This window comes from Xiphophorus couchianus, chromosome 11 (assembly GCF_001444195.1).
Source record: "Xiphophorus couchianus chromosome 11, X_couchianus-1.0, whole genome shotgun sequence".
Lineage (NCBI taxonomy): Eukaryota > Metazoa > Chordata > Actinopteri > Cyprinodontiformes > Poeciliidae > Xiphophorus > Xiphophorus couchianus.
Window position 1 is genome coordinate 23,092,840 of NC_040238.1, and position 22,248 is coordinate 23,115,087.

Genomic DNA, 22,248 nt, shown 5'->3' on the forward strand with positions numbered 1-22,248 from the left:
GTCCTGAAGAGAAATTATAATTGATTTAGATGTATTTACACAGTAAAATCAAATACATTTGTAGCAATATGATGGATTTGCAAAGAAGAGAAATAAAGATGGTTCTTCTGACGCAAAAGTTAGACTTCTTCCAACAATCAATGTAATGCCAGTTGCTGAATTCAACCTGAGAAAAATTAATGCAAAAAGAGCCGTAAATCATTTTCAGCCGAAATGATCTGGAAACTGATTAAAGTGTAGAATAGAAATATCCTTTATTGATCCACAATAAAGGATCAATAAATGGGGACATTCCTGTGCAATTACAGGAATTACAACCAAAACTAAAAATTCACACAAAATAAAATATGAAAATATATATATATATATAAAAATCAAGAATGAAGTACTGTACAGTAAGTGCAAAACTTCAACATATACCTGCACACTGGGTAGTTAAAAAAAATACTGCAGTTCAGAGGAATGTGCAATCAAGTTGTTTAAAGACAAAAAAAATTTTAATAAATAAAAATATGATTATATTTTTGAGGATTTTCAGCAAATCTGTCTTTTTTTATCTTCTCATTCAGCTATGAAGCCAATTAAGCAATAAGAAAAAGAATCCAGAGAAAATCTGCAGCGCTAACAAGATGTGAAGTCATTTGGCAGCCAAATGAGTTTCTGAAGTTACGGAGGACTTCCAGGCGGTGAACTCATCACTCATTCCATTTGCGGGGAAGGGGGCTTTTTAGAGCAGAAATCCAGAGGAAATTAATGATTCATAAAGATATGCACAGTTAAGTCGAGCATGACATTCGCCAGAGCCTCATCCAAGTGGATAATTCCTTTTTTCTTTTCTTTTTTTTTAATCGCCATTAACAGGAAAATTAGGTCTCACGCCCAGTTAACCTGTCCCCGCTCTCCCCCTTGCTCCCCCCCAGGCGACAGAGGTCAACCTGAACAACATGCTGTGTCCGGCCGTGTCGGATCCCTTCTACGGGCCGTGGTACCGGGTGTGGGCGATGGGCCACCAGACTGCGCTGACGCTGATCCATGGGAAGCTCCTGACGTTCCTCTCTCAGTACAGCGGCTCCGCCTGCAGATACCTGCTGGACACGCTTCCACTGCGCAGCAAGAAGGTCGACTAGACGTCCGCGCACACGCGGCCCCCCCCTGAGGCTTTGTTCTGTTTTACATCTACGTTTTCTGGAATCTTTTAGCCCTGTTGAGACATGGGCAGCTTTTCAGGGGCCAATAAAACCCACACATCATTCTTGGTGGCTCAAATACGTATGTGTACTATTTCCATGCTGGTTGTTAAGCAGCTGGACATGCGCTCACTGACAGGGTTTCCCCCAGAAAACTTGCTAAGCCCGGTGGCAGGGCGGTCCACCAGCGGCCTGCCGTTTTTTTTGTTTTTCTGTTTGTTTTTTGTGTTAAAAAAATGCTAAAAGTTGACGGTAAATTTATTATGACTAAGTAGCTGTATGCTATTTGAAGGTATTATTGGCAACACCTAAACACACAACTGTAGTTTTAAAAATACAAACACAAAAAATATAATTAATTCAAATTGTCAGTTTTTTGCATTAATTTCTAACTAAGTAATCAGACATTGGCCTGTTATGTAATGCTGGTCACACTCAGCCGGCCTAATGCATAAACAAACTAAGCAGCTGCTTGGAGCCGCCATTTTAACATGAACCGTAGTTCTTTTAACATTTTAGCATTTGTTTTTATTGAGAATAAAAATGCTATCAAATTTGATGTAATTGTTTCAGTAGAGATAAAAGTTTTAAATTCTTTGCCATTTAAATTTAAGATTTGAAAAAGCTGGCAAGATTAACTTTTAAAAGTTCAAAAAATAACTCTTCATAGTATGATTGTTGTGTTACCATAACTACAACATGAGGCCATGAGTTTAATCTGCGTTTGAGCTTGGTTTGTTCACAAATAATAACCAATTACCTGTTTTTCAGTTTATTTAAGTACATTAACTAAATGTACTTAGTGTACAAAATTCAAGTATTTCTCGTATTACGTTTTCCTTTAGTAATGTCTGCTGCTTGGTGCAGTATTTTGCTGGTTGGGATTGGTTATTATTTATCCAAGCGAATGCAGTATTTGCGAGGAAAGCTGTTTGAAAACGACTAGTCTACGATTGACTGGTTAACTTTATCAAGTTGCAAGTGCAGAGAAGAGTCAAGCGCATGCCAGAACTCGTATTGAGCTCGTGGGATACGTAAACACATACGCCGCACGTCACTCTTTGTTCGCAACGAGAACCTCAAAAAGCGCGACTATATGTGAAATTGTATCGGCGGCTTACGTTGCGCTTGAGCGAGCGTAAGCCGCCGATACGGCGTTGTCCGGAAATGAACCCCGACGGAGCTCCTTCCGGTTTGAGTGAAAGGTGGCGCGCGCCATTTGACAAAACTTCAAGAGGCGCATGCGTCAATGACCAGACGCCAACACGTCGTCGCGCCCAGCTTAATGCATCAACTATAGATCCGTCTTCACTATCGCTGTTACTGGTGTGTTAAAAGCTAATCTGAAATAAACAAACTAGCGACGTGGGCGGGGCAAGTAAAGCCAAGCTGCCGCCGGGCTTGTAATGGCGGAAGCTGGGGGAAACCTTGTGATACAGTTTTCATCCTGCTGCCTTTTTTTTGTTGTTGTAAATGTAAAGTCGACGTTGAGTACCTGAATGGTCCCACCTGCCTGTGGCGCAGGTGGGACCATTCAGGTACTCAGCGGGTGGGAGGCGCTGCTTTCAGTTCTGACTGAGTTTAGTTATGCTAACTCTCATTTTACCGAGTCGTTTTTATTTGTCTCAAGTGCGCTTTGAAGCAGATTTTAAATGTGAGCTGTTGTTAAAGTCACTGCTTGTTTAATAGCGCGTGGATGTGAATGTTATCTTTTGTTGTTTTTTTTATGAATGGAGAAAAAAACGTATATGAAAAGGATAGGAGATAATTTTTGTAAGTGGCTTTTATCGTCCAGTCTCCAGCCTGTTCAATGCATTCCAGTTATAATAATCAGGAGGCATAAAGGACTTCTTACATGCTGCAGGTTGAAGTGAAGAATAACGAGTGAATGGGTGGGACTTGGGTTGTTGTTTCGTTTCTCTCTCTGTGTTGTTTTTATCGTGGTGTTTGACTATATTCGTCGAGGTTTAACCTTGAGAACATTGTTAGGAAAAAAAATAATTGCCAATGGCAGGCAGATGCTGCGTCTTATCTGGAACTGAAGGTCTTTGCAAAACCATTCATACCCGTTGAACCTTTTCCTCGTGTTGTCGTGCTACCACCTCCACATTTCGATGACTTTTATTAGGCCGTCATTATTAAAGATGGTCATTTCTGGTTTTGCATGCGTTTGTGTGAAGGTTTCTTTATTCCGGTGCCCAAGATAACAGATAATAGTTCTTCTGGTTTTATGCTAATCCGTTGCCCAAAAGTGGAAAGAGTGTAGTACAGCTACACCTAAACAGCCCAAAGCGGACATTATTCAGCAAAGCAGTCTGTAGCCTGTAGCAGTCTGTGTTACAGCGGCTCAGAAGAAGCCTCTGTCTGAAAACTCTGCTGTTTTTGTTTTTTTTAACAGTCTCGTGAAGAATATGCTCAGGGTTTTCCATAATTTTTGTAAAGAATTCTTCTTTGTTCGATAATCTCCAGACATTCCAGAGTAATCCCCAAAACAGAACCGTTCTTCTTTATCTAAGAAGATAAAGTTCTTCTTTATCTCGCTTTTCAGCCTGGTGGACGGCTGTGTCTGGGTGCAGCTGCGCCGTACTCCAGTCAGGTTATTATTTCATGACCTAGCTATTATAACCATGTATCATTTTTCCTTCTGCTTCACAAATAGTCGTGAATTTAATCACATAAGATATATCACCGTTCGTGAACAAGTGCAATGTGGGTGTGAATACTTTTACTAGGCTCTCTGTGTATCAAGACACTTGAAAGAAACTCTTGTTCCAACAGTAACAAATCATGCATAAAAATGTTTACCTCGAAAATTCATGCCGTTAAATCAACACCTATTATAGGAAAATGTCACTCGTATGTACATTTCATTTCAAGTCCGAGGTGGTTTGTGCACCCGTCTTTATTTCAGTATCGACAAGGGAGAAGAGAAACTTTTGTAGCTGTGAGTTCAGATGTGTGTTGCGGCAACAATTAAAGGGATTTCCAGTGGCCAAAGTTTTCCTTGTGTATTTTTCTTCTTTTTTTGGTATTTATGTTCTGTATTAGTCTAATTTAAGTCAGATATTTCTCCTGCTCTATTTTCTACTGAAAACAAAATGTCATTTGAAGAAAAGATAACATTGTTTCGAATGTAAACGTTTCATTTAGCAGAGTTGGATGGTTTTTCCCATGGTGTATTTGTTTTTATTTGTGTGTAGAGTCCTGAGAGTATGAGGCGTGCTTTCAGAAAATGTGGGTAAACAACCGAGAAAAACTGTAATTAGTTTGGGTCTCGGTATGAAATCGCACTTTGTTTGTTCAGCTGATCATACCGTAAACGTCTTAATACAGAATAAGCTAATACAGGTGTTTGTCACAATCATGAAGTAAAAATCTATAAAAGTACGAGAAGAATTACACTTAGTCATGAATGTGAAGAAAGTAGGAAACTACTTCCTGACATATTCCCAATCCGTTTCCTTGACGACACACGGCTGATGAAGATTGGATTTTTAATTCCAGGGTACAAAAAAAAAGAAAAGAAAATCTAATATTTTCAAATTTACAAAATGATTCAGATTTACATTGACTGACTTTGGACCACTTCATAAAACACATAAATTGCATGTTAGCCTGCATTAGCTAACAATAACATAACTAAGCTATGGAAATTGATTGAAGTAAAGGTTTCCCTGGTATTTCAATACACCATCTCAGCATGTATGTATGTTGTTCATTTCAACATGTGACATTAATTTTAAAGTGTGAATGAAAAACGAATGTCGGTTAAGGCAAAACGAATGTGAAGGTTTTCAGACTGAATTAAGTGAAAGTCAAACTTTTGCTCGTCTTCTCTTCCCACTCAGTTTCTGTTTTCACCAACCTTTTCTAATCCCATGTATCCGTTTCACATCAAGCCTGCCATTTCTTTAAAGCTTCAAGATTTGATTTGATTTTTTTAACTGCTAATTGTGCGATACATTTTGATCAACACATATAAACTGACTCAGCTGTCATTTTGATAGTAATGGTAAACTTGCTAGTGAAGATGCTTAAAACAGCAACTGGAAAAAATAACATTCCATCCGACCCACGTCTCCCCTGCCTCATCGGCAGAAGTGCTGCAAAACAAGAGGGACGACACGTTTTTAGCTGATTTGGAGGGGGTTTTTTATTGAATAAATGATTTTAAAAGGTAACAATGTTTAAAACTACATTATTTTCACAGCCATTGCTTACAGATAACCCATCGATATATTTTCTTTCAGCCTTCTTCACAATTTTATTTATTTTTTTTTACCTTTTTTTTGCGTTATGTACTTTTTTATTTTCTTTTTGGTGTCATACGATCATAAATGCCCGTTTTGGAGTTCCATCACACTAAACAGCAATTCAGTTGGAAAGGAAGAGGGGTTCTAGTTCTACAGGGATGGAATTAAAAGTTCCCAGTTCATATTCCCCCCCGCCCCCCATCAACAATTTTTCAGAGTACTAAAGCAGAGAGAGAGGAAAAAGGAAAAGATTCAAAAATTGACAAAGGAAATAAAAGTTGGTATGAGGAGTTACACCAGGTAACCCTCCCAGCCCATCAGGCCACTGCAAAAGAAAGCCATTTTATACAGCGACACGTCTCAGAAGTGTGTCTCAAAAATTTTCAGAACATAGAAAACCACTAAAATAATTTTGAAACTAGATCCAAAATATTCCTTTGAAAAAAATTTATTTTGATGTACAAAAACAGTCATTTTCTCTCTTTTTTTTTTTTTAAATTGTCTCTTTTTGTTTAGTTTTTTTTTTACTTTTTTTAATAAAAGCTTCAAACACAAGTTTATTGTAGTTCTTATTTGTCATTATTATTATTGATTCACTTATTTTTTTTTTTCTTTTAATTCTTCTATCAGTGCGATTGTATACCAGTGCAGCTACTGGGTCGAGTAAAGAAAACAGGCTTTTTCATCTTTAATGGCATAAAAAATAAGGAAAAAAAATCCATCTTTTATACAAAGTATAACTGCTGGTCTTTAGGGGGAAAACAAACATTTATAAACCACCCATAAAGCTAGGAGGCACACCATGGGATTTTCATTTTTGAAAAAAAATTTTAAAAAAAATAGCAATAATAATACTAACAAAACAACAACAATTTGCACCCATTTTATCGCCGTCTTGACGCCACGAACGGCTTCAGAGACAGAAACAATGACAATTCATTGAAGAACTGGGTTGCTTAACAAGTCAGAAATCGCACAAAAAAAAAAAAAAAAAAACGAAGAAACATTTAGTCACGAGCAGGGCTTGTTTTTGGAAGGACAGGAAGCCAGGCCTGGAAAAAAAAGCAGCATCTGAGCATGGCCGCTGGCATCTTTGGTTCGGTTGAACATACGAAGGTAACAAAGAGCTCGGTGACGGCGGCGCGAGGAATGCCGAGGCTGAACTCCAAACCCTGGTATGGGAACCAAAACACGCAATCTGCTACTACAGTCTACCGATGTCGTTCCTTGCGATTCCTTGAGGTATCAGTGATTCGAAATGTCGGATCAGTGGGTAAAAACACTGAAAAAGAAAAACTAAAAAAAAACTAAAAATCTATGTCACTGTAGAGGTAAACTTCAATGAAGAGAGGCTGAAACGACCTCAACAGGACCTTATGCTAGTTAACGTCTTAAACGTTGCCCTTTTGGAGGTGGTTAGCCGATTCAACAGCTAAAAAGCCTCCCAAAAAAAGAGATAAAAATCAACTAAAAAATAAAACGGGAACCTCGGATCTTCCCGCCATCTTGCCAGTGAACGACATGCATCACACGTTGACAAACTAGGCCATGAGGTTGGGCCACAGTGAAGGGAGTAATCAAGGGACAGAAGGTAAAATGTGTGACTTCTTGTCCTTTCAAACCTGCACAGTGTTGACTTGCACTGGTAGGACAAAAAAACAACATAAATGTAAAAACAAACAAACAAACAAAAAAACACCTGTTGAACAGATCTGCATATATCAAGGTTAACATGTAGGATTTTCTCTTATTACACATCGCTGTTCAATTCCCCTGGTGACCGTTAACAGTACATTCCATAGCGCCTGTTGAGTCTTTCTTCATTACGAGAGAGAATGTCAGTTTCCCAGAGTGGAATTGATCCCCCACCCCAAAAAAAATTAAATAAAATTTTTTTTAAAAATTACCCAAGTCCACCTCAACAAAAAAGCTTTCCGTCCGCGTCGGAGATCACGGATCCTTCACCGCAACTTGGCTCGCGCAGCAACGCAACTCCAGAGAAAATCTTACATGTCGCATTGTTAAGTATATATATATATATATATGATATGATCAATGAGTCCGCATGACCAGTCACGAGATGTGACCACCCCAATATGAGGTCTGATAGCACCATATTTGTCTTTTAAATCTCTTAATGGTTAATAAGAGTGTCTAAGCCATAGATCAAGCATATCATGGATAAAACCATAGGTCTCATACTCATACATACATGCAACTAAATACATTGCATGTGTATACAAAGACATATATGTAAAAGAGCATGGTCAATTTGGTTTTGCAGCAGAGAAAAATTCAGGTTGTGCTGTAGTCGACGGACCAGGAGAGCAGGCGCCTGACTGCGGCTTCTTCTGGTGTAGTAGTGTACGGTACGGTTTCCTACGGCCGCAACGCTGACCCCTTGTGGTTGGATCTTTTAACGGTGCTCGACTTTAACGTTGATTATGTGAAATCTAAGCGTAGGATATGGAGTGAAGCACGCGCGGCGTCTCCCGGACGACGAGCGTCTACGCCGTTCAAGTAGAGGATACACTCAGGGCGACTTTCTCCTGGTCCATCGTTTTTGTTGATTTTTTTCTTTCTTTTTGTTAAAAAAAACTTAAGGCAACACAACTGGAAATCTGGATCGTTTCGGGTTACTGTGGATGGATTGCCGAAAGCCCTTGACATTTTTGCATAAAAGAAAAAAAAATTATGTAAAAAGAAAGAAGCTGTCAGTTAGAAAAAGGCTGTTACGACAGAAGATGTTGGTCAAGTAACAAGAACCTCTCTCAAAAAAAAAAAAAAACAACAATTCCAGTTTGCAACAGAAACACGCAGACCGACAACTTGGTGATCCTCGATAGATCGAACATTCGTTAAAGTACGCCTAACTAGCAGAGTGTGTGTGGCTCAAACTCACACCTGGGTAATATTTGGATAAGAACTGGCTTTACAAAGCCCTGGCTTTTTTTTCTTTTTATAAAACAAATTTAAAAAATGTACACTTCCTGTAACCTTCTGATTGAAACAGACAGAAACTAGAACATTCCCTGTGCTGCGGACACGTGGATCAACGGGAGTGAGGGGAACAGCGGCGGCGCCGTATCCACGACTACGCACTGTGACATGCACTTCTAAATGACACAAACATATTAGTAAGATCACGTCTGTTTGTGCGCGACTTTTTTTTCTCCTTCTTCTTAAATATACGTCGTACTCTGCGGGACGATGGTTAATAATCGGAAAATGCATGACGATGTTTTCACGATGACACGAGGAACTAAGTGAAGCGGCGGGGTTTCGGGCTGAAGCGACATCTCAACGTTTCAGCACCCAACGCCTCTCATAACGGACAAAACTGGAACTGTGGAAGATAGAGTATGGCTTTAAATTGTTTTAGCATGTCCCTACAGCGCGACTCCCTGTCAGTAAATGCAGAAAAAAACAACAACTAAGAAACAAATTCTTTCATTAAACAAAAGCTTCATGTACATCTTCTTGTTCCTCGGCCTTCTTGAAGTCTAAATAAACCCTCGGAAATAAGCTTAAAATTTTAGGTAGCCAAACAAATGCAGCTCAGCCTGTAGCTGAAACCCAATTTCTAATTTATTCTACTGGTTTTCCGTCTTGTGACAAAGTGGAGCCTATAATCCACACACAGTGACACACAGAGTGACACACACACACACACACACACACACAATTGTGACCCAAATCAATAAACAGAATCAGCAAAAGCCGATCAAAAGGCGTCACAATCCTATCTACACTTTGGAGTACACGTATCCCACGTACGAGTTCCAACTACGACAACGAGAGTTTAGAAGGCTAGCGCGACCTCAGCCGTCACGTTTTGGAGAGGAATTGAAAGTAGTGAGGACACAGCCTTTTGGAACTGCAGTTTGCCTTTGCTACATGATATTACACGTCTGGATAGTAAAGTTAAAGAAACGACAAGTAGACAATAAAAATAAAAGGGTTAGTAAATGTAAAATTGTAGCAAAGCCTAAATCCACCCAAGGAGACTCGCTTCCATCCACAGAATCAAACACCTGATTAGCTTTGCTGAAAAGACGCAATATTAATGAAAATCTAATATTGGTTAATTTTTCCAAAATAATATGAACGAATGGAGGGGGGTGAGGTTATAGATATAGGTATACATATGCTGCAAAAGCTCAACCACAGGCAAACAAAAGGAACATGGTTTTCTCGCCATAATCGAACGATGCTTCACTGCCACCCGTTGCCATGTCAACGTCTGTGAGACGGCCAGCATGGCAACGGAAACTATCATCATAAAATGGTACAGTAGTAGAAATAGCTAGACCAGGAGGGGGCGGGCTCTCCTGGGAAAAGGTCCGCGGAGAGGTCCAATGATTGGTCATGCGGCTCGCTGTCAGGAATAATGGTTATACGACGGCACCGGGTGCCCAATGCCGTTCTGGTAGTGATGGTGCTGGCGGTGGGCGATGTACTCTGCATACCCCATCGTCATCTTCTCGCTACGGTACCTGAAACAGAGAAGAAGACAGAAATCCGAGAGTCTGTCCTCACAAGCCGACATGAGTGAAGGGGTTTCTGCAGATGTCACCGACTCTAATTTAAGACTTTTACGACCAATATGAATGAAATTTAAAACCTGCATCACGACAGAGATGTACAAAAGACAACTACATATTTCACACAGTTGTAGTTCCAAGCCTTTTTCTTTTCTTGCACAGAATGAATGCAGCCTCGTAGGGATTCGCAACAGAAGTGAGGCAGCGGCAAAGAACAAAGTCGTCCAGTGAACTGGCAATGAATTTAAACTGGCAGCTAGCTAGCGGTAGCCTGAACCGCCTCGATAAGTTAGGCGACTCAAAAAAATATGTCAGGATTTTTATTGCCCGACATAAAAATCCCATAAATACAAGATAAACTAGTCAGCACAAAATTTAAGACCTATAATTAACGTATTTAAGGCCAACTTTATTTTTTCCAAATTAGTTTAAGACATTTTAAGGCCTTAATTTTAAATACATACTGTACATTTAAGACTTTTTAAGCATTACCCTGTTACTCAGCACCAGATTTTTTCCTCCCAAACTTCTCAGGGTTTTTGGTGAAATCTTAAGTCATCTCAATCGTAGGTATTAGAAAGTCAATACTGTTTTTCCCAATTTAACGCAAAATAATGTCGTTGTGAATTTGTTGTATATGCTCTGCAATAATTTTAATGAAACAGAGCATATTAACAGGCATATTATTTTTTGCCTAAATAAAAAATAGTTTCCTAATTTTTGGGGTAAAATTTTTCCAGTTTATCTGGTCTAGAAGAATTGATGTGCTTTTTTGTTAAGTCACTGGATTATTATTGTGTTGCTTACTATGATTAAAATTAAATTATTTAAAATTAAAAGTGCCCACCGGTGGTCTCAATTTGTAGCATTCTTGAACTGAGGGTCATACTAGATTGTTCCATGGGCCACAAATCATACTTTGGCCGCCCCTGGTCTACTTAGACAAACCCAGGGCTAACTGGTGACATCTCATTCTTTCTTGAGGCGATTTTCCATTTCTCTGTGCATCTTTATTTGGCTAAATTTAAGTTTCTACTGTTAGCAAACAGGTATCTAGGTGAAAATGTGTTGCTATGGTAGGAAACAACACCAACGCACTCAAATATTGATGAAATAGAACCAATTATACCTGGTTAACTTAATGGTCTTCCTGAAGTCATTTGTGATGGGAGCTTTGTAACCTCCCTTTCGTAGTAAGGAATCTATGGTTTGAATGTGGTCCCAACCTAGAATCATAAAAAAAAAAAAAAAAAACAATTATTAAAAATGTAATAGTGTAATTATTTTGACAAGTTTGTTTGAAGGCAGGAGAGGCTGTTCAGTTGAGGGCACAAAAATGCTCACCTTGCTCTTTTGCAACTTCTGGCAGGTAGGTGGCGGTGCGCTTTGATCCTTTTTCATTGAAAAACTCTATTCTTATACCATGAACACCCACCTAAAAGCAAAGAGAAAAGCGAAACAAAAAGAGAACTTTGCGTTACAAAGTCAGAGTTGCTTCACGTCTGCTTTAGGCTAATAAAATAAACTTCTGCACAACTGAACGGAGGCGGTTTTATGAATAGAAATGACTATAAATGTGTTAGCACCTTAACCAATTTAAGATGACGACTAGCTGCGTTAAATATTCGTACGGTTCCTTTGAATGTCATCACGTTACAGCAATAAACCTCAGCGGATTCAACAGAGGTGAAAATGAGGCACAGTTTGTAAACTTTTTAAAAACACAAATCTGAAAAGTGTGGCATGCAGCACTTCTTACAGGTCTCTACCACCTATATACATCCACACAAACAGTCGATTCTTCTTCCCGGCATAGCTCAGCTTCTGTCACATTAGATAGGAGGTGTCAGTGAACTTGCCACAGCTTTCAAAGATGGTTTATGTCTGGACTTGTACTGGACCAGCAACACATTGATTTAATTTGATCTAAACCTTCCCAGTCTAAAATCTTCAGCTTCAAAGAAGTTTTCTCAAATTGTGTTATTTGGGTCCGTCCGTCCACCTGCCCATAAACCGCGACCACTAGCTTCTTCAGCCTTGCTAAGGAGCATGACAAGCACAATGGTTATGCACATTACTTTTTTTTTTTTTTTTTGGCATTTCACAAGACTTCCCCGCAGAATAACCTTGAGTAATTAGCGCGGCAGCGACAGAAAAAAAAACTCTCAGAAATGTGACCCGACTGCCTCGTGAAGCGCTCACCTCCCAGTCGAGATAATCACCCACGTCTTCAAAGTTGGTGAGAAGAGACACTGAGCAGAAGAGGCGAGGCAGCTCATCCCTTGTCATAGGGGGGAAGCGGCTGTCTTTAAGGGCACTGCAGACAGTAAGTCACACAGGCGAGCAGCATTAGAGGATCGTATGGATGAAAGGTGTTATGATCCGGTGTGTTTGATCGTTACGTGAACGTCAAGACTCCTGCTGATGGGAACAAAACCAGTGACAGAAAATGCAGCACAAACCACTCATATTTGAGAGTTTGACAAAAGAGGTCTTCTTATGTCAGCCTTCTTAAAACATTTTAAGTTAAATTAAATATGCAGCTTTCAAAAGCTGCATATTCTAACCAATGCTCGGTTAGACCTTATAGCCGGGTTCGTACACTTTTCCCACAGTAAAACTCAAGATTTTCAAGTTAAGTTGTCAAATTTTTCCATCGCTGCACTTTGTTCTTTTTTGTTCATTTGTATTGTTTTTATCTCCAATTTCAATTTGCTCTCACATGACAATTTGTTACTGTTATTAATACTGTCTTGTGATCGTACTCTACATTCTACCGCAGGCACCAAGTAAACTAAAATATAACAAAATTTTGTTTTGGAATGGATCTCTCACATACCCTGTTGAGCTGACTGATGAGAGAATAAAACACTCATGTAACACACAAAAAAAAACTCCCTCAACTTCAATAACGTTGTTGAACTATGACCTTTGTCTCAATTACACAGATCAATAAGTCATTGAGCCATTAGGAATAATAAATATTCATTATATTAAAAACCTTAAGGTAAATGACCTTCCTGATCAAATTAAATGCTTAAACACAACATACAAAGAAGAGACAAAGAAATCTCTAAAAAAAATATTTTTGCCAACTTTCCTGACATTTAGCAAATAGAAATATTTTTTCTAATTCTCATTAACTAAAAACAAGAAAAGTTTTGCGATTTAACTTCAAACAGTGTGAAAAAAAAACGTGTCTTTATATTATGTGAATGAAAATACCTGATTTCAACTGCAAATAACGTTTGGAAATTTTGACTTTTAATCAAACTGCAATACTGCAATTGCAATATATTACTAAACTGAGTGGTTTGAATATCAAGCACTTTCCCAACCTTGAAAACATCTAGTTGAAACATCAAGCATTTTTAAGAATTTCAATCAACCTGAAAACACCGAAAGTCTCCAAACACCCAGTGGCAAATTAACCTCCTGGTTACCTACAGTGACTGTGTCCCATTTATTGCTATCAAAGAGTAAGAGGGTGGGAAGTGAAGATCATATAGTCTCAACTGGGAAGGATTAGAATAACAAAAAAATAATAAATTTAAAAAAGAAGCGATTAAAGGCCTGTAACTTCAAGCTACTTACCAGGCCACACTTTGCTTTTCTCACCATATTATCAGCATTTTGGCTCCTGGCTGGTGTTAATTTTGGACTCTGCGTGAGCTACAGCGAGTCTGCAGAAAGACCTACATGGAAGTGACAGGCACTGCACGCAGGCGGCCATGTCCACTACTAATCCAAAGATCACCGAGCTCAACTACATCTGTGGGGAGAACGGGGGGACGCAGATTATAAAATAAAAAATTTAAAAAAAGAAATAATCATAAGATCTCACTGTGAATTTAAACTGAGAATAAAATGCTGTACGGGCTGCTGTACGAATGAGGTAATTCGATGTTTCTATGACAGAGAGACTTAATCCAGCTGAGATCAGGGCTCGGTGGGGCCCCACGCCCTCTGGCTCTGAATCTATGCTACTGAAATTCTCAACTGTATGTTTGGTGCTGCAGAAAGACAATCCCTGATGGTGCTCAGCACTAGGAAGATGTCAGCATGCAGGACGGTTTAATTTCCTATGTTCCTGTTGTTATAAAGACAACAGGAACTTTTTTTTTTGTTTTGTTGCCTTTTATCTAGTTCAGGGGTCTGCAACATGCAGCTCCAGAGCCACAAGTGCATTCTTAAAACTTTACACAATGCCCCATGATAACTTTGACTAAAAGAGATAAACTGGTGTTTTTAAATATAGATACAAATTTCAGTTTTAGCTTTTTTTTTTTTTTGCTGTTGTTTTGAGAACTATTTGCATTAATTTTCCACTGTGACATCAAGTACTTTTTGTAAATCCTTTTTTTCGCAAACATTCCATAGAAGAAAACATAGCCATCTTCTTTTGGTAAAAGTTTAATATCATACTTTTATTTAAAACCCCAAAATAATAAATTTTTGAAAAAGTTTCTTTAAAAAGAAAAATAGACACATTTCTGAAGTGGACATTTATCAAAAATTCTAAATTGTTTTTATTCATCAGAACATGTAACATTTTTGGCAGACCACTGATCTAGCTGAATAAGTTTAAACTGCATATCGCACAGTAGAGGGCGCCACACAAAGTTACATTAAGAAAGTCGGTTTGTTACTGACATATTTTACCAGCGTAAAGAAACACAGGCTGAAGCACAAACTCAAGGTTTCCCCCAGAAAACTTGCTAACTCTGGTGTTTGGGCACTGGGGCAGTCATTCATCCAGCGGTCTGTCGTCTTTTTGAGTTAAAGAACGTTTAAAGTTGACAGGAAATTTAAAAATATCACTTGAAAATCATGTTATTAACAAGATTAACAAGCAACACCTAAACACCAACTTTAAAGTCTTAAAATATGCAAATATTTTAAAAAGGCTTAAATAAATAAGCAATGCTTAGCCTGGTGGGTGCACAAGTAAAGCATTGTGGCCCGCCAGGCTTATAATATACTGAGGAAAACCCTGACAAACTGAATTACCACTACAGGTTGGTTTCTACAACCACAGATATCAATGTAAAATATTCAAACAGCCCAATTTATGATCAATCTTACAGATAAGTAATATATTTCAACTGTGTTTGCTTACCTGGTAAGGGTGTACTCCCTGAGTCCTGAGTGCAGATTCATGGCAGAAAATGTACCTATACAACCCCTCAACCGTTTGTCTCTGCCTATTTTCCATGTGACAAACAGCGGGCTGAAAAACAGAAAGAAAAAAAAAAAACCCAGAGTGATCCATTTAATTTACTGAGTCTAAATGATGTTAACACACACACTCCAGCAGCACGTCAGCACCTGCTGCTTTCTTATTAAATACGACAGAATCTTTACTCACATGAGATGGAACTAGCTCTAATGTCTTTCATCATGATGGATCATTTTCCATCAAAGCCTTTCCTTCGTTGCTTTGGGCCGCCTGCTTAACCAACTCTTTGTCTGACTCCAATTTTCACCCCCCCCTTTCATGTTGTAGCTGAGATTTTTTCCAGCTTTTATGATGAGATAACTTCTGATTGAGGAAAACCCAACTGAAGCCCCTGCAGTGGCTCTACATTTATAGCTAATTAATCACCGTCTGATGTCTATACAAAGCCATGAATGACAATGAAGAGCCAATGCGATGCTGCATTAACGCAGCAAAATACCACGTCTGAGCAGAGAACATCAAGACGCCGGTAAAAAGGAAAAAAAGTTTTATGTCAGTGGTGTTAGAGGAATTACATAAACAACATGAACATGGAACAACGGGAAAAAAAACAAGATTTAAATTTTATCATGTCACCAGAATACATTTTAGAGCGATTTCTCTTTCTGTGTGACAGCAATTTCAAGAACGAAAAAGCTGCACACTGCCAGTCAGGCGGCTGAGAGAAAGCTACCAAACTTTCGAGTTTCGATTGGGAATATGTCAGTCACCAAAACAAGGTGGAACAAAAACTTAATATCACATTTAAAAAGTATATAATGATTGTGTTAAAACTTAAAAAGCGCATCAAGAACATTTACATAAAAATTCCCCAGTAAATGTTAGCTGCACTTCAGCTTCACTGTTTGTTAAAAACTAAAATATTCATTGCAGCTGCTGATGTTCTACAACTTGTTAAAAAAATGAATAAAATCTCATACCAGTCCGTGCCTATGCGCAACATACCCTTTTTCCCCCTCATTTGGAGGAGTTCAATTTTGAATACTTCTACAATTTTAGCACAATAAGTCTTTCATTCATTTGAAAATTAAATATATATATATAATTTTGTAATACTGATAAGTCATTTACAATTGTGCTTCTTAATATTAAACTGTCAAGAGTTACTTTTAAAAAAAACCTCATCTACTTTCTTTTTTAAAATATTCCTAAGCAACAACTAGTTCATATTAAAAACACTGGAAACATTTATTGACACGATGACATTAACCAGGTACTTTTATATTAGAATTTCATTACACATTTGTTTTTACATTATCTTGGAAAATCTGCTCTGCTTTCCACAAGATGCGTGTGACATGCCACTCAGTGTTACATCACTGCCGTGGCTTTATGGAGATATACATGCCTACAACCAATATGAAGGTCAGCAACTATTTAACAGCAATGTTTGTCTTTATCTTAGATGGTTTTTTTAGCTCAAAATGTGGACAAGTCAATTTAATAATGATTGAATTGTCAATTTCCCTTTTTCGTTATTGCTATGCCTAAAAAAAAAAAAAGCTAAGTAAGAAAAATAAACTATTTTAGGGATGTTTCCACAGGACAACTCCAAAACAGGAAACTCTTCTCTGCTTTAATCACTAAAAACATGACAGAACTGCAACAATGTAAGATTCTTGTTTTTTTGTTTTGCTCAAAAACACCAGAGCATTATGCCTATGACCAAAGTTGGAGTTGGTCAGAGCATTTCAATAATTCAGCTTGACAAGCTTCGCACCCCCCCAAGTGAAGGACATGTCGAGGACATCGCACAGCGTACTCAAAAGTTCCTCCGACCGGATGGAGCTTACACACACATCCAGCAGGAATTAGCTTGTTATGCATCTGTTGACGGATCTTTTTGGTCCAGGGCAATACTATGACGGTTGGGTAACGTGACCAGCTCTCAGTCACCTAACTCTGCTCCCCCTCCATGCTCCCACCCAAACCACAAAAAAGCTCCTAATGCTAAATTACTCCTAAGACATTATGAGCTTGTGGAAAATTCCTGTTAACACGTCGGATCCGACTTTTTCTGCCTCTCGCGCAGATTATGTTACCCGTCCGGGAGGGTTTCGAGTTCAGCGTGGAGACCGGACGTTTTTCCTTCTGCAGAGAAGGCTGGGTTTCAAGATGTGATTTCAGAGCTCGTTGAGTCCAAATGGGAGAAAGTCTCTTTAGAAAAAGATTTGTTTGAAAAGAAAACGGAGAAACTAAGACCAGATAGAAACCCAAGCTTCAATTCTTCCAACTTAATATTTAAACCAGCATATTTTAGCAAAACTACAGTAGATGTTGCACTAAAAGACAAAAAATTTACTTTGAAGATTTGTAGAGATCTGCACCGGTGCTCTGTTGCTATACATTTAAAAAGATGGTTCAAACTTTTTGTCAAAATTAACTTAACTTTTTTTGCATTCTGGTGACTAATATTAAATACCTAGGTGCAAAACGTTTGTGCATTCGTCAAATATCTCAACATTTTTAAATTACAGAATACTATAAAAAAAAATTCTCTTTCCAAAGTGTGGAATCTGAAGACCATGTCAGTTCTCACCCAAGTAAGTCAAGTAGATCTCACATTATTACATTAATAAATGATGTATGCAAAGCACTTCAGGTAAAACAGTCCTTCACAGAAGAATGTGTCCACCCACATTTTTTTCCCCTTGCAGTCACACACTGTTACGCATTGACAGGGTGAATTCTTCAGACGTCATGCATGCCACTGTTCAAAAACCGGGAAAGCTGAAGGATGTAAAACTTTTTCATACCAATCTTTTACTCTATACCTTGCTTTATTTGATGACGATTTTAATGGAATCGTGTTGGTTTTTGTAAGACTGAATAAAAAATGTCAGGAGCTTTATGAGAATACCTTTATAAAAGTATTTTTTTTTTTCTTTCTGTCAAAGACTCAAAGTTATCACGAATTACAGCATTCCACTAATCTCACATTTATCATATAGTGAATAAAATACAAGCTCTTTTACAGTGATACTTTATTAGGCAAACGTTTGCAAATTATGGTACCGGAATATCCCCACTGAGGGACAATAAAGGACATTTTTATTGTATCCTTGCTTGCTGAAAGAATAGACGAGTATTAAATAATATTTTAAAAAATGTGTTCAATTTGAAATAGTTCTTGTTGAACTTAAACTTTGACAAAAGTGCTAAGAGGTACAAAATAGTATTGCTCAAAATACATAGTTTATTCTGCACCAGCTTTACACTTAAGCTAATTTTAATTTCAAGTTTGTTCTGACTCTCAATCCGCCCTTACTCAAAAAACTGCCACTGTTCTATGTCTGTATCAACAAACATCACAATACACTGAGTATGTTCTTTTGAAAACGTTGCCACATGAACGAACTTTTTCCTACTTATTCTGGAAAAAGTGAGCTCTGGTTTCGAAACAATGGAAAATACTTCAAAAAAATGTAAGACACCCGTTTAGGTCATATGGTGTCATATTACCATGTTAAATAGGGGACAAAATGTTTCTATAGAGGCCTCAACATGAAGCCTACTGAAAAAAAAAAACAAATATACATTTACAAATCTTATAATTATTTTTATCATACTACAGTATATTTTGTGGATCCCTCAGATCGTGATATTGAACAGGCTTGTTGTTTTCCTTTGATTATCTACTAATGGAGTTAGTCCGTCTTTAATACCGGTTAAATTAAGTATAGCTTAGAACTGCTAAGTACTTAGCGAGTAGCATCTTTTCTTTGTTGCTTATGAAAAACTTATTTCTTCCCTACTTCGATAGGAAACGACTTAACAAAAAGCAAAACCTGTAAAATAAAATACAATAAACTGCCAACCATTAACTTGTCAATATATGAGGGAGACCGCAAAAAAAATAAAATAGCTAATGAGACGCTAACTGCTCATTGGTACTATGATGGTAAGCTAATGTAGCGGCTAACAAGGATAAGCTCAGTATGTGCCACCAAGTATTTACTTGAGATAAATGTCTAAACCACAACTACTTAAGTCAAACATTGGGCTCTTTTAAATACATTTTAGTCAACGTCCGGCAATAAATCAGCCAACCTAAAGTTGCTGAACATAAAAAAATAAACGCTCCATCCTTTTATCTTCTAGATGCTAATAATGGCTAGCCGATAAAAGCTAGCGCTAGTAGAGAAGAACACTGGCTACTAGCTTTTGAGTTAGATTAGAAGTACTGTGAAATATGTATTCTTGACAAATACTCGTGGAAAGTCTAAAATTGACCTGGTGCCTCAAACAGTCATTAACATTCCATATATTTTATTCAAAAATTCAGCTAAAGAAGAGCATATTTGGCGTGCGGTTTGAGTAGCTTGCAGGCCCGAGCAGCCTCTATCACTAGGCCCTACTTAAAACTTGCTCAGTGGAGATACAATCGGGAGGAGCTTTATGAATTAAACTCAACCGAATTTAAGCTGTGCTTTCACGTGACAATTCGAATTCTATATAATGGACAAAACTAATTCCAAACGTGGACGTATTAGGTTTTCACAGACAAGTTCCTATTGGGAAAATTCAACTGTAAGAGCTGAAATGGAGCAACAACAACAACAAAAAAAAAAAACCAACAACAAAAGACATAAATACTCACTAGGGATCGTTTGTAAACCTGGGTGTTCTCGGAGGTTGGTATCCGTACAGATGGCAATAAAGCACGTCAAAGCAGAAGCAGCACATCTCTGCTGAGACGACCATTTTTCTGCCGCCACTTCCCGAACCTGGTCCTGGGCTGAGGTTCGGGGAGAGGCCGGATGTAGAGTAGCCGGCCGGGGCAGGGGACAGAGCGTTTGTGCCGCCGCTGCTACCGCTAACGTTACCTCCGGGTCCCCCCAGGCCGTTGGCTCTGCTCACGTTCGCCGTTGCTGCAACCGTCGCGGAGGAGCCAATCCCCAACTCCGAGCCACAATGTCCGGTTCCTGCCACCCCGCTTCCCGCCCCCACCCCGCCGGGACCCCCCGACCCGGGAGATCCCGACAGTTTCTGCTTCTTCACCCCGCAGCACCCGGCCGCCATCTTGGAACAATCTGCACCGACACACCGCTTCCGACCCATAACCGTCACCGCGGGAAGGGTGGGGGGGAACGCCGACCAGACGTAGAAATCCCACTGCGTTGAGACGTACGACGGACAATACTCCACTTTCACTCTTTTATTTTTTTTTTCAGTCTGGCAAAGAAATAACCAATGTGGCGAGAAGACTGCAATGTCACTCTAGCGTTGCCTTTAAAAATGCGTGACTCGGCTACGCAAAATTCATCGCTGGACAGGCGTTTATTCCTTGAGTAGTCAGCCAGTCAGGGCTCGGACTGTGGTGTTCCAGTGGATCACCACCCCAAGTCCGAGCCAAATACACACCCCTCCTTGCTAGAACGACACCGCCCGAAGCGACCTCACTCAGTTACCCCCTTAAAACACACAAGTTCAAGGAGTACCCCGTCCGATCAGGCCGCAGATGACAGCAGTCGGGCGGTCCAGATGTGTGGCCGACAGCCTGCGCGCTGTAGTCCTGCAGCACACACCTCTCCAACTGGAAGCCGGGGGCTCGAGTACGCAGGACCCATAAGCTTCAGCACAAACTGCGCACTGCTCCTCGGACAGCGTAGCTTCTCATTGCACCAGCTTGTTTGCTACTGCCTCGTGAACTTCTAATTATACAACAGGCCCAGAATAATGGAAACCCAAACGCCGGGGAAACGCAGAGTAAAATGGCATCTGACAATGCGAGGCTGGCATGGCACAACGAATCGCGTCAGCGCCGAAACAAGTCATTTCAGTACCGTTAGCCCACAGTTTGCACCTGCATCATGACAGCTTCTCGGACCGGTGTTGCAAATCTAAATAAACGCCCCCGCGTCAAAACGGACAGCTGAAAGTTTTCAGCATATGTTTGTTGGGAGGCTGTCACTCGGACAGAAGAGCCCTTCTAGTCCGCGGACCGTGAGAATTCCGCCGGGTTTGGCGACCCTCCCCTCCGCATCCGCCTGTCAGCTGCTACAGTTCTGTGCTGTTCGGGTAAAAAGCCTTGCGATCAGTCAGTGGGCACGGGCATCGGTGTCGTCGGCACGCCGGAACCGGATTCAGAAAACGATCTGCGCCCAGTCGCTACTCATACTGCGTAGCTTTTTAGAGGTGGGGGGGGGGGGGGGGGTGTCAGCTGAATTTGCAATTCAGAAGAAATATTCGTTGCTGTGGGAGCGTGCGCGACCATGACGTGTGCGTGCGCGTGCACAATAAAAGCAGTTACCCCGAAGTTGTAAAAGGGCACAGGAGGACTATAGTGAATTTACTGTTCCCATCAAATCTGGGATTATCTTGTCAAAAATCTTATCGTGAGCATTCTGTGCTCAAGCCGTTAACACTCGGGATAACAGGAGATATAGAAATGAAGATTTGTTTTTCTTCTTCTGATTCGTTATATTCATTTAGGAACATGGCACCTTCAAAAAGCAGTCATACCCCAAAGGCTATGACAACATGACCCAATGTCCGAATCGAAAGATTGTTGGAAATCTGACAAGACTTTACAGTGACGCAAAAGTGGTAGATAAACGATTTGCAGCTGTAACTCCGCAGAACGATGAAGATGCAAATTACTTATTTGCAAACGCATCCCATCCTTTTTAGATTTTCTATTTGGAAAACAAACTGCGTCATGAAGCACTACTGGGTTTTAGCATATCACTTAAAGTCTGGTTTCTGGTTGTGACATAGAGCTCCACTTGAGCTTAGTTCTTTGAGACAGTGTTTGCAGGAGTAGTACGGAAAATTCTTCTTTAATAAAAATAATAATAATAATAAAAAAAACAAAATTAGCACTGATGAAGTTTGCAGCATAATTGAGCTTTTTCTTCTTAGTCAAGTCTGGATTTGTTGGAGTTTATCCTATTAACACCCTATAATCCTCCTGAATAAAGAGCCTGCTTCCAACCATCTAAGTTTTATTGTACATTCAGTTTCATCATAAGCTTTGTTAAGTTCTGAATGACCGAGTTATGTTTATTTCTTTAATGCTCATG

General features: G+C 39.4%; 2 protein-coding genes across 3 annotated transcripts in view; one reads left to right on the top strand and one right to left on the bottom strand.

Annotated features, from left to right (window-relative positions):
- tmem164 (transmembrane protein 164) overlaps window positions 1-6,268 on the top strand; it is a 23,628-nt gene extending 17,360 nt beyond the window's left edge. Inside the window, exon 6 of the mRNA XM_028030658.1 lies at window positions 921-6,268. Coding sequence (XP_027886459.1) covers window positions 921-1,127 — 207 coding nt within the window. The 3' untranslated portion in view covers window positions 1,128-6,268. The remainder of the gene's footprint in view (window positions 1-920) is intronic.
- On the bottom strand, window positions 5,323-21,321 carry ammecr1 (AMMECR nuclear protein 1). Of its 2 annotated transcripts, XM_028030653.1 has the most exons (6): window positions 19,824-21,317; window positions 15,104-15,214; window positions 12,187-12,301; window positions 11,329-11,419; window positions 11,114-11,210; window positions 5,323-9,936 (listed from the first exon to the last, which is right to left on the bottom strand). In XM_028030653.1, the coding sequence occupies exons 1-6, from the start codon at window positions 20,282-20,284 to the stop codon at window positions 9,822-9,824; spliced, it is 990 nt and encodes a 329-aa protein (XP_027886454.1). In that variant the 5' UTR covers window positions 20,285-21,317; the 3' UTR covers window positions 5,323-9,821. The 2 variants fall into 2 exon arrangements, with proteins under 2 accessions (XP_027886454.1, XP_027886456.1); XM_028030655.1 differs by lacking the exon at window positions 15,104-15,214 and having other exon boundaries at window positions 19,824-21,321.
- Between the last annotated feature and the right edge of the window lie 927 nt (window positions 21,322-22,248).